General features: G+C 42.5%; 1 protein-coding gene across 2 annotated transcripts in view; it reads left to right on the plus strand.

The window, feature by feature from the left end:
• LOC146552618 (latent-transforming growth factor beta-binding protein 2-like) overlaps positions 1-13,571 on the plus strand; it is a 90,230-nt gene that overhangs the window by 5,129 nt on the left and 71,530 nt on the right. For both annotated transcript variants that reach the window (XM_085256322.1, XM_085256323.1), the window contains exon 3: positions 11,619-11,889. In XM_085256322.1, the coding sequence (XP_085112448.1) occupies positions 11,619-11,889 (271 nt within the window). The remainder of the gene's footprint in view (positions 1-11,618; positions 11,890-13,571) is intronic.

Genomic DNA, 13,571 nt, shown 5'->3' on the forward strand with positions numbered 1-13,571 from the left:
CTTATTAGATCTGCCTCCCTCGTGCTCAACACAAAGCTTCCCTCCATTTTTCCCCCCCTCCCTCAATGCAGAGTTAAAGGCACACTTACCAAGGCGTAAATTACATTTATGTGGAGCTGGAGTTACCTAAATTAAAAGAGTAAATACTTTTAATCTGCCAGATAATAACAGGTTCAGCCTAGCGCCCCTATGTTAAACAAGGCGGAGGATCTGAGCAGGCCAGGGGACTGTCTGACCATCTGGACCCTCTTACGGCTTGGCCCTGACCCAGGTCTGACTGGAGGCTATGCTATCATCAGCTGAGTGAAGCGCCACAGCCGGCAAGGTGCCAACATAAAGGCCCCAGACTGGAGCGCGGACTGGAAGCCCCCATGTAGAAGACCTCCGTGGAGGAAAACAAGCTCAGGATATCTATACTTCGTCTTTGCCCGACATCCAGCCTGCTTTACTGGGAGAGGGCAACCTGAGAAAACATGTTCACAGTGGGGGAAAGAAAAGGAACAAACGTGCCGGGCGGGAGCAAGAAGTAAAAACATAACGTGGCTGAGTTGTGTCTAGGAAATTTTCACTGAAGGGATTGAACTATTGTCTAATACAAAGTGGCGGCTGAGGGCTTCACCCGCGAGGCTGCATTGAGTGTCTAGAATCACGCTTTCCTCACAATACCTCCTTGTTCAATTGCGTTGAGGTCAGAGAAAACGTGACAGGAACTGGATCACAGGTCGTCCCGGGAGTGCGCCTATTTTTACGTTTAAGAGCCGTGTTTATTAAAAGGTTGACGTCTCAGTCTCGGTCGTGCGTCTGATTAGAGATCGTCATCTGGTTCACTAAATCCTCGGTCCTGCCCACATCCTGGAAGGTTTGGTGCTGACTATCTCTGTTTTCAAGTTCAGGATTGATGGTTAGCAGACTTGTTTATGTATTAAAGCAAATTCCATGTGCCAAAAATAGCCAGCGAGTTCTGACTGTTAGGCTTTGAATCATTGAGAAGAACATTGCATTTCCTCTGCTGTGTCATGCTTGTTCGCCTTCTGGTGAAGTTAACTGCCTTTATTACAGATGAAAGCTTATAGGCTTTTATTACCACAGTTTTACCTAAAGAATATTAATTTTATTTATGGTGGCTTATAACCAAAGATGTGTGTGTGTGTGTGTGTGTTGCGTTTGGCTGGTAAAGTGAGGCCAGGTGCAAGCTTGGCTATATTTCCATCTGTTTACTCGTAAGTAGAATCGAAGCTCCTGGTGAGTTAAATGGGGAATCTTGTTTCTGGGTCAGCACTTAAGACTTAGTTCCTCAGTGTGATGATTCACATCTGTTCATCAAAAGTGCAGTTGCACAGAAAAAAGGAGCAGAAGGAGCCCATATTGTAGCTTCACTACTAATAGCCAAGCAGCAGCCTTGCCTTAGTTATAAGACAGTGTGCTCCATTACTGGTGCTGTCAACAACCTCGTGACTATCTGCAGCTCTCAGATGGAAAACTGCAGATAGTTCATGGTCAAAACTCTAACTAAAACATAAGAATTTCCATCAGTTGAAAGTGTTGTTTTAACCATCAGCTCGACTAAATACATCAATAAGTAGTAAACCATAAAAAACGAGAGAAAGCAGCATGTTTGTTTAGTACCGACAAATCTGTTGCACCGGCTTCTAAATGACCACTATTTACAAAACAGTGAAATACTTAGATATGGAATTAGAGGGGAAGTTTGAACTGCTGGCATGTTTTAGAATAAATACAGTAACCCTCAATTAGACGTCTTGTACACCAGCGTAAAATTACTGTTTTAAAGTTTTGGTTTAAAACACGTTTTGAAAAAAAGAACCCAAACTTTTAAAGCCCCCTGTAACCGGAATGTAGATTTAAATCACACTACTGTGTTTTTTCCACTCATATCTTTGCGCTCATGTGGCTGGCAGTAAATCATTTTGTGGATAGGGTACTACGGATTGCTCACACGGGGGTTTTTTGTGGCAAAATGGAAGCAGTTTACTGTAGTTTGTTTAGTAGCAGCCACAGCCTCTGTCGGGCTGCACCTAAAGCAGTCCTGCTAATATGCACAGAGTGATAATGTTAGCATGACGACTGCAGCCCTGAGCTTGTTTGCTACAATGCAAATGGGCAGCTCAGTACCACAGGGCATTCAGTGCTTCCTAGCCCAGGATCATGCAGTCAGTGTGATGTCCGTTTATGACCATGTGAGAACTGACCTGTGAATTCGAGTGGTCGTCATATGTGTTACATCCTGTGTGCTCAGTCTGAGCTCCATCCTGTTCCTCAACAAAACTGAGTATTTCAAGCAGAGAGAACACTTCTAAGGAAGGCCACCTTCTTTTGTGTGCTACATATGAGAAAGCACGGTCCCAATCTGAACTCTCTGAGTTCATGTGTTGAGTGACTATGCCGATGATTACCAGTTATTATATGCATTTCATTTAGAGCTAAACATAAAACATAAAACACAGCTGTAGCTGATGAGGATTCTACAAATAGGTGAGGTATTTTCTCATAAAGCCAAACTGAAGGAAAAGGACACGAACATCTTTATAAAATTTCATCAAATACTTATGTCACTTAAAATTGAACAGTGTACACCTCATTATGGCAGCAGAGAAGACGGGAGAAGACAGATGTTCTTTATTTTAAAAAAGAAATAGAAATTTATTCAACTGCTGTTGAAATATTTCAGTCCGCGTGCTGAAAAGGATGGCTTTCCTGGGGCAACCATATCACCTCAGTTGCACGGAAGGCCCAACAGCGCCTCTACTACCTGAGGAGACTGCGGAGCGCACACATTCCCAGATCTCTGATGTTGAACTTCTACAACTGTGCCATCAGCAGCGTTCTGACGTATGGATTTCTAGTGTGGTTCCCCAGCTGCACCAAGGCCGATCAGCAAGCACTCCAGCGGGTGGTGAAAGAAGCTGGCAGAATTATTGGAACAAGTCTGCCAGAGATCAGTAATATCTTCCCCACTCGCTGTCTGAGGAGGGTGCACAGTATCCTGCGGGACCAACATCACCCTGCGCGCCACCTTTTCCATCTGCTGCCCTCAGGGAGAAGGTACAGGTCTATACAGGCCAGAACATCCAGACTGGCCAACAGCCTGTATCCACAGGCTGTGAGGCTCCTGAACTCTCTGCCCCCCTCTCACGGACAATAACCATATCCAACTTCTTAATAGCAATGAACTGGTCTGCATTGGTGCATCATATCTTTATTCTCTTCCCCCTCCTGCCCCCCCCCCCCTCTTTCTTAAATAGATAACTATCATATCTGATATCATATCTCACAGTACAATAATATTGAACGGGTTGCATTGTTGTATTTTGTCATGTTTCTCAGGTCTTTGTCTGAATTTCTACGAACATTATTGCTAAGGATTGTCTTATTGCATTGGAGTCACACTGGGTTAAATATGTACACTTGGGTTTTAAGGGGTATTTATTATTTTCTTCTTTTTTTGGGTTGTATGGAAGCCCCAAACACAATTTCATTGTTCTTGACAATGACAATAAATAAATACTACTATCTACTTTAAAAGAGCGCACTAAACTTGTTCTGGGTTGTTCTGGCTTCGAAGGTTGATGGCTGTTTTACTAATCAGATTAATGGCATGGTTTGCCACACACAGAGTGAATGCATGGGACAATATAGAATACTTAAGGGCAGGAAACAGTGGGGAAAGGGTAACTGCAGCACTGACAGGAACTACCGTTCTTTATACCCCCGGCTCGTAGTGCTCCCCGAAGCATACGCTTTTGGATTGAGCGGCAGAATTAATTTCACCACACTATACATCACAGTGTTTTGACAAAAGCACGTGATACATATGGCAACATGCTGCAAGTACGGCTAACAGTGAGAGCGTGACCCCACAGATGGCTCCTGATTTAACCCTGTTGTTTCTTAGAGAGGGCAGATGAAAGGTGCTTCATTCACATGGAGGAATAAAGTTGTTGTCAGTCTCTTAGGCTGTTGTTGATTGACAGAGTGTAAGGTGGTAGAAAGGAGTTTCTTTTTGATTCCCTTCCAGCTTTCTTTGGCCTGCTGTGCTCTTCAGAGCACCATCCTGGCTCTAAAGTAACTCCTCATGCAGAAACATCGCTCTCCCTCAGTTTTTACCTTTGCCACCACAAGGTAACTTTCCTCTCAAAGCAAAAAAATAAAGCAAGCAACATTTTTCTCTGATTCCATCATGTCCCCAGGGTAGCTTGAGCAGGATTACAACTTTCCTGTCTGGAACACCGACAGTACAGTAAAGGCTCGACCCTGCTGTTTAAAATTTCATGGTTATCCCTTCCTACAAAGCCTTTTCTTTATAAATTAATTCATTAATTGCATTCACCGTAAAAGTATAAGACCATGCCTTCTTCTTTGTCTATTTATTCATCACAGCACTTCATTTTTGAACCTGATCTTATGTGTGAAATGCATTTAATGCTCATCTTTGTTATAACATGTGGGAAGCAGCTGGCAAAGAAACAAGTACATGCACGTGTCTTCTGACCTTCAAAGCAGTTCCCCGAAATGCAGGTCTGCCATCTTTGCTTCAGCATATTTGTTGCATCACTTTCTATTTTTTAAAAGTCTGTGACTCCCAATACTTTGACATATTTAGACATATCAAGTCATATCAAGTCAAATCTTTTGACATATGCTGAAATGAAGAATCTGGACTTGCACATTAGTGTTATTTGCACCCTTGTCTACACACGCCACATACACACTGTATGGATAAAAGTACTGGGCCACACCTTTCAATCTTTGAATTCAGGTGTTTCCAATCTCACTGAATAGGTGCCTGAATAAAATCAAGCACCTAGCCATGCAGTCTGCCTTTACAAACGCTTGTGAAAGAAGGGGTCGTTCTAAAGAGCTCTCTGAATTCAAGCCTGGCACTGTAGTGGGATGCTACCGTTGCAACAAGTCAGTTCATGACATTCCCTCCTACATATTTTCCACAATCAATTGTAAGTGGTGTTATTGTTAAGTGGAAGCATTCACAGCAACTCAAGTTGCAGACTATCTAAAGTTACAGAGCGGGGTCACAAAGTGCTGAGGGCCACGGTGTGTAAAAGTCACAGCGGCTCTGATTCATGAGCAGTTCCAAACCTCCTCAGGCATTAACATCAGCACAGAAACTGTGTGCTGGGAGCTTCATGGCATGGCTTTCCATGTCTGAGGAGCTCCTGTAATGTGTAGGTGACCTAGTTTGTCTATTATGTGCAAAATGAGAATATTTTATAGAATATTTTATTTATTAATGGCAGCAGAAGAGTTACTGATGATAGGAAAATGTGTAAATGTGAAGCTTCTATGGGATTTCCAGGATCCCCTTAATGTAGAGCACTAAGAATTTAGTTCCCAACCAATATGATGAAGACAAAGACACTAAATAAATCCTGCATTCCCACTGATTAGTCATTCAAATTCAAAAAAGAAGACTCATTAATACTCTGAAGGAGTGAATTTTAACTGACATCAGGCCTAATACCAGCGAGATCCTGGCCAACATAGCACTATTCTCTGCTTTACAAAAACAGGAAGAGGTTTTTAGGATGCTTGTGTTTCTGTTGACGTCATGTGTCATATGTGTGGATTTGTGGGGGTTGCACAGTTTACACTTTTGGGGCATGACACTCCTTTGGCAGTCCTGTAGAGAGTTATGGCCTGTTAGACAGATCCTGTAATCAATACACACCCCACTGTCCCAGACCCCATCATTAACATAGACACTGGACAGCCCGCTCTCAGTTTGTCTTCCCAAACCAGGAGTGCTGTTTTCTCCAGTCCAGCTGGTGCTTCTCATTGTAGGTTGCAATTGGGCCCTGTTTTGGCCTCCTACACCACATGTTTTTCTAATTGCTACCACAGACAAAAGTGTGGTGAAAACTATGTACTGCTCAGTGTCTGGACCCAAACATCTCCTTGTAAAATGCCTCTTTTGTTTATCATCGTTGATAAGCTGCTAAGAATTAAATAGAGAGGCGAGAGGGAGAGCGCAATTAGTCACACAAAGCTACTTCATTAACACGCGACACTTTATTCGTGACATCGTGTTGCGAGAAGTCCATCTGCTGAAGTAGATCGTTCAGCGACCCCAAGAAGAAAGCCTGAGCTTGAGTGACACTTACAGATGAACATTAACAGCAAGCACCGCTCTCCTTCAGTCACACACCGACACACACACACACACACACACTCTCACTGAGGCCACAGCCCATAGCCAACCATATATCACAGCACCCTCCTGCTTAAAGACCATATGGAAGTTGTTGGGATTGTGATCCCTCACGAGGATGGGGTTTGTGGGTTTTTGGAGAGCACCACGTCTCACAGAGTCAGCTTTACTAGCTGCAACCCCCCCCCGATCCAGATATCCTCAACAGACTGGCCCAGCATGTGACCCATTAGGGGCTGAATGTGGGAGATTGAGGGGCGTGGCAGAGGCACACAGCAGCATGGCTAAAAGTAATGTATACATTGTTATGGGTCAGATGTAGGTTAACAAATCCCCCCCTTCCACACACACACACACACACACACACACACACACACACACACACACACACACACACACACACACACACACACACACACAGATTTTGGAAAAGAAAAGCTTTTAACTACTGTACTGGAACAAACAAGCAAAGAAAAAACCCACATTGTGACTGTAACTGCACGTCTATGACAGAAGCACCTTAATTTAGTGAAATATTACCCTTGTAAGCTTCACCACAAAGAGAAAATATGGGATCAGTCACACAGCGTCAGGCGCACTCCCCCTATGGTTTTAATTATAAAAATAGAGATGTGTGTTTATGAGCATTTAATGAAGGCTTGCAAAGTTACAGTAACAGCAGTTTGGGTATAGACAGCAAAGTTAGCATTCGGGGAATGCATGAAATGATGGCACTCGCTCCAGCAGCCATGTGGAAATCACATGTTGCGGAGAGATTAACACTCACTTGAAATGGTTAGCATTGAAGGTCAATTGTATTAACTGCTCAATAGACCAATTCTTACTTCTTCCGTGGACAGGGAGTCCAGATGAGCGGAATTTTTTTCAGCTTGTCTCTTCGCCGTGGCCCCCACAATCCTGAACACTCGACCTATTTCATGAGATCTGTCAGGTTCTGTGGTGACTCCTAAAAAGAGCCTCCTGCTGTCATCACATGAGGTTTACCCCACTACATGTTGAGTCACAAGATTTTTACTCATGCCTGCGATGCTCTGAATGCCTTTCAGAATCTTGAGCCTCTTCGCAAACATTGCATCCGCATGCATGTGGACGGAGATTGCAAACTTGCAGCAAGTTGCTCAAATTGCACTTTCATTCTTATTTTCCAACTTCCTGCCTCTGAGATTCAGGGTTTGTAGTCGAGCCCTTTATCACATTGTACTAAATTCTAATCTCCAGAGCAGCTTTCAGCCTCTAAATCTCATAATGGTGCATAATGCTCTCAGCCTGTAGCGGGTCCTGCCTGAGATTATTGTGATTAGGCTTTCAATACTAATATTATTTTCAGAAATGTCAGGTTACCTCTTGCTTGCTCTTCTGACCTGTGTAAAGCGAGGAGATTTTTCTACAAGTTTGTATTGTGTCAGATATGGTTTCAGGTCACCCTTTGCAGAATGAAAGGACTGTAAAGATTTAATGGGTTGTGTTACTTTGAATCAGAGAGAAGGGAAGGCAAATCTCTGGTGGACTGTAATGTGCTGGAAACGAGCGCTGAGCTGGAAACGAGAGACCAGAGGAAGAGGCACAAGAATCTGTCTGACTTACGTGCACATGCAAACCTGAAGTTATGAGGTAACTGTAACCCAATAAAGAAACTATAAACAGTAAAACCCCTGGCATTGCTTATATATTGGTGAGGAGTTATTATGCAAACAAGAACTTTCCCAAATGAAGCAATTTAAAGGAAAGTGTTTCTTCACTGCATGAGTGAATTTTGGATGGAGATTTGCTTTAACCGTAGCTGTCAAGCACTTCCTTGAAGATGCCACTTGGACATTAAAGACTAAAGATTTTTTCCTTCATTTCTCATGTGTGTGGATCAGCGTGTTTGCGCTCATCGATCAAAGCTTTCGATACCCGTCCAGCAGCCCCCCTCTTTTCAGATGACTGGATGTGGACGCAAACTCCAAAAACTTGGCCCGTCTGCCTCACTCATAATTAAGGCTGAAGCGGCAAATGCCAGGAATGTTTGCTATTTCTCCTCTTTTATTTCCAATGGATTCTCATTTTATTATTACTCTCGCAAAGTAATAATTGCTGCGCATATTTGTGAAATGGATGGAATGCGAGGCAATTAGTTTTAATGATGTGCAAGACAAATCTGGACGGCAGCAATTACTGTGACAATGTGCTCAACAGCCCAGAGGCAGGGCACAGAGACAACACAGATACCCACGGTATACGGCGTCACGGCCTATGTGAGGTTCGTATGGGGCATATGTCAGGTCCAGAGTCACTGACCTGCCTGTGCTGCTGTCAGCACAGGCAGCATTTGTTTGTCTGGTGTCAATTATGCGCCTCGCAGCTGAAAACGGGTCACGCGATTGAACATATCTCATCGTAAGCCAGCCGTGAATCGGTTATTTTTCTCTCCGTGCACTTTGGTCATTTTGTTTCTAAAAGCCTATTTGAAGAATACAGTTTGATTACACCTAGTTTGTCCCTCCAGCATAATGTCCCGGGAATCTGTGGCCTAGTTGATCCACTGCTTCATCCACAAACTTGAGGTTAAGCAGACTCCGGACAAGACGGTGGCATCCAGCCAGCTCGTGCTTTAGTTAGATGATGTATTTTGATTCTTGCCAAGTAGAGCTCAGACAATCCCTGTTTTATCCCATGATGGAAAATTCGGATCACATACCAAGTCATACAAATCTACAACCACATTTCTTCTCATGTGTACACTTCATCAAATGGGGTGTACATTTTCCTCAGAGTAATTAAAAAGAAATGAATTAGGTGGTCTAAATAAAATGTGCTCCACCATGAAACTGAAAAGAGCGGTGAATGTCTGATATTTAAGCCGCAATTTGTTAGGATTTCTGATCATACCACAGCCTGACGATGCATAATGTAGTGGTTTTCAATTAACTATTCAAGGGCTCTAATGTGAAAACCAAAAAACAGAGCTACAAACGCAGATTTGGCACTCATATCTTATCTTTGAAAGTAAATGTGTGACGCCACAGTTGTTACACAGCGCTGTCGTGTTTCCTTCTGTCAGTTTGATCTGCTGTCATCAGAAACAGCATCCTCGGGGTCCTCTTGTGCTTTTGCTCAAGGCTAAAAGGAAACATAAAATGTCCAAAGTCATACCAGTATTGCAATAACAGGAAGTGTGCAGCAGGTAGAGCGCCGTTCGCACCCAGTGGGGTCCATCTGACTGCCAGCGCTCCTCACTGCCAAGAGCTGTGGCTGCGTTCCTGCCTGTGATTTGTCAGTGTCCACTCCAGCATCTGTGTCAATAGCATTCCATAGCCATGTTGACAGAGCGCCGCTGTTTGCTTTAGCCACTACAGACCAGTGGCTCGATTTAGTGTTTGAGGATAATGCCATGAATCCTCGAGGGCCGTCAACTGCATACATTCGTATCCCGAGATTGAGAGCTTATTATCTGTATTAGAGCTGCTTGATATTGATATATATATGGTATCAACATAAATATCCTGTGGTACAGTCAATATGAAAACTTTGCGGAGCAATTCGAAAACGAATTTTGACATCACCACATAAGTTTGAGCAGCCCTGCCTCCACTGAGCGCTCTCTGTAGCACATGTAGCAGAGTATGCAAATCATTGTGGTAGCATCTTTACGGCAAGTTGCTAAGGAGTCCATGAAATACACTTCTGGAAAGCTAATAAGCAGTTATTGCATATTTGTTTGTGTTTAATACATCATATGCAATAGACAGGACTGAGTCTTGTTCAGGGTAATTTGGCATTTTTCAACTAAAGAAATGGGAGCAAAGACTGGCATGTCTTGGCACAGTGTGCAGTGTGTCCTTAAAAAAGTCTGAGGAAACTGGGCAAGTGACAAAACAGGAAGTATTAGGCCTAAAAGAACAGTATATCAGAAAGTCATTTCCTTAAGAAAGAGACCCCCCCCCCCCCAGCAAAAACCTGATATAGGACCTGGTCCTTCAGCTGATCCATTGACTGTTCATAGAAGCCTCCTGAGAAATGGTGTCAGTGGAAGGGTGGCTGTCAAAATGCTGTTCTTAAGGAAGGGAATGTCTCCAGCCATTGGTAAAACATGGTAAAGCTTCTGATGGGCAACAGCTTCAGTTTTCAGCTTGACGATGATCCCGAACACAGTACCAATACTGTAAAAGTATGCCTGCATAGAAAAACATGGACTGGCCTTCCCAGAACCTGGACCTCAACATTACTGAATCAATGTGCGATTGTCTTGACAGACAATGAAACAAAATGCAGCCAACACCGAAAGGAGACCTTTAAATGTCCGTCATGAAGCCTGGAGCACTATTCCTGAAGACTATTTAAACAAAATTGGCAAGAATGCTTGGATAAGAGAGTTTAGGCTGTCATAAGGTGGTCATACCAAACATTGACTTTCGAGCTTGTTAGAATTGTGCAGACTCTGTTCTTCCATTTATGTCTGCATGTTTCTAAAAATCTCTGAACCCTTTTTGCATTTTTGTAAGAAAATATGAAGAAAAGAGGGATAGCTTGAGACCTGCACAGTACTGTATGCATGTATGTCAAGAACATTGCGTGATAAAACTGTAATATTCAAATATTAATACATCAAAAAATTTTAATTGCTGAAAATTGGTTTCAAGTTTCACTCCAAAATATCAGTATAATATTAGTATCAGTCAGAATTTCCTGTAAGTTGCGTGCCACAGTGTTTTTCAGTATTTGAAGTGTCTGGAGGATGTGGGTGGGCTTGTAGAGTGACATAGATTATTTTTCCATGACCATGAAATAACCTCAGTACGTTGTATTTTCAGACTATTGATAAATATTATGCACACATTCATCTCTTAAGTACCGTAAGCCCCATCAGATTTAGTTTGTTTTTCAGCTTTACAAGACATTTCTTTGATGAAGTGTCAGATATTTGCAGTTGGCCTTCTGTACAGTTTTTCCTATTTGCTCATTTTTTATGATTGCTTGCTTTTATTACCTTTTTGAACTGGCTGCGCTATAGTGAACGCACATACTGGACTCTAGATCAGAGACAAAAGGTCTTTTTAGGAAAGCTCTGTATATAGAAATACCAGCTTCACTGGAAAGAGCCATGAACTTGTCTTAAAGGCTTTACCTCAGAGTGAAATTGGGTAAGGATTTAATCTAAGTGATTATATACATTTAGACTAAACAGGTCAGTTTAAAACACAAGAGAAATTGTGCTTGACAGCCCCTACAGGCTCTTAGGTCGGGGCTCTGCTGAAGGAATAGGAGCAACTTGGTTAAAAAGTGAAACTAACGACCCCTCGATTAAATCAATTTAAAGTGGACCCTTGTGTTCAGGCAAAGCCTTTTCTGTTTCTGCCCTTTCGTACACAGGGGGTACATGCCTTGACTTGACCTGCTGATAACTTGATCTCCATCTGTGGTCTCTCTTCAGCTGACTGTCAGCCCCCCTGCCAAAACCGTGGCTCATGCAGCCGGCCACATACTTGCGTGTGTCGCTCAGGCTTCCAGGGCGCCCGCTGTGAAGAGGTGGCTCCAGAACAGGTGTACATCCGTGATAGAGGTGCCCTGAGGCGTGTTCAACCTGGCACCAACCCCTTCCAGAAAGACCAATCACAGAAAAGGCCCTCAGAAAGAGACACCATTGATACCACAAAGGCCAAGACCACACGACCTTCGACTACAAGACAGCCAGCCCACACTGCGTAAGTGATTACCTAACTCTTCTTATTTTAGGCAGAAATAGCCCATAGCTTTGCCAGTGCTCAGAAGACTAAAGCCTTTTCTCAGCTAGAAACTGAGGCCTGCCACACTGGAAAGGTTATGACATACAGCAGGTACTACTCGTGGTTTGCAAGCTATCAGCTAACAAACTAGCAATAACTTATTATTTCATTCATTAGATTTACTGAAAAGTGCAAGAAAGTGTAGAAGGTCCTATATCAGTTTAAAAAAAGAAAAAAAAGCTGAAAATGAGAAAAGCTAAAAAATGTGAATTCATAACTGGCCACTGGAGACTTGTGAATGAGCTCTGACTAACTCTCATGTTACAGGGAATTTAAAAGCATTTTAGCAGCCTGGCACAAAAAACGTTTTTGTCACTTTAGTTTATTTCCTTTCAGGACAGTGATTCATGGGACACGGTGATGCACTGGGTAGTAGGTTGATTATCCCCCCCCCCAAAAAAACAAAGGATATTCAGATTATTAAGATACTCCTGCAGCAGTATTGATGCCAACAGTGCCATCTTTGCATCTTCTACCTTACTCACAACTGCTACAGACAGACGAACACAAAGCTCCTCTGCTCACAAAAAGCTGAAGTAGTTAATGTTTATAACACTGAACACTTTATGAAGGTTTTCAGTAAAGATACCGTTTCAACAACACCGAAACTATTAAACCGTTATCTTTAGTGTTAACATGTTGACGTTAGCCGTGTTACTATTAGCAATTACCAGATTAGCCATCTGTTGTCATTCATGTAGCAGCTAGCAGACTGTAGTTAGATAAAAGACGAATAATTATTTCAGGCTGAACGGGACACAGATGGAATTTTGAGACGTGACAGAGCAGATTATGGACACATAGAGAACCGGGCAGGTTGCTGGCTGTGCAGAGCAGCAGACAAACCGTAGCTGAACTGAGCAGAGAGCTGAGAGTGTGAAAAACTAATCTGAGCAAATAAAGAATACGATTTCAACCTGCTTTTTTATCTCATCATCAGATTTTTCCTTTCACTTCACTGTTGAATGCATGTGAATATACAGCTCTTGTGGTTTTGAGATATTTATTTCAGCTACAATTGCTCTCATACAGACAGGCTTACAGGAAATCGACACGTTGTGCTTTTAGAATTTATCTAAAGGCTCATGAACAAACAGCAGTTCATTACCAACAACTTTAGTGCTGGATATGTTTACCATTGCAATAAATCAAGCCAGATGACTGGGTTCATATGTTAAATCCTTAATACACACTAAGTAGAACTAATATCAAATAAAGCAAGTATGAATTTTCTGACTTGCTCTGAAAAGTATTAAGTTAAATCTGTAAAAGGTAGGAAAACCTAACACGGTGCGTCCCATGCTATTTGCTCTTAAAATAGTACAAGGAGATTATTTTCTTTCTTTAAGCTTTGACCAGTTCTGCTTGTTCTTGGATTTATTGGAATAACTTTGCGACTATAATGTATCCAGCTAATAATTGCTCAGATGAAGGCCTCTTTCACAGCGCATTCAGCAAATTCTCCAAAGACTGCTAATCAGACAGGCTTAATAGTTTCTTGGCTTGGATGACTGACTGTTTTAGTTCCAATCTTGTTGGAAAAGGCTTTTTGGTTTGATTAATCACTTTACCATGACTAGAGCCATATTTTTGGTCAATGA

This window comes from Mchenga conophoros, linkage group LG19, assembly GCF_057382185.1.
Source record: "Mchenga conophoros isolate Kocher_MC1m ecotype Shallow Benthic linkage group LG19, M_conophoros_male_GT1.1, whole genome shotgun sequence".
NCBI classification, from domain to species: Eukaryota; Metazoa; Chordata; class Actinopteri; order Cichliformes; family Cichlidae; genus Mchenga; species Mchenga conophoros.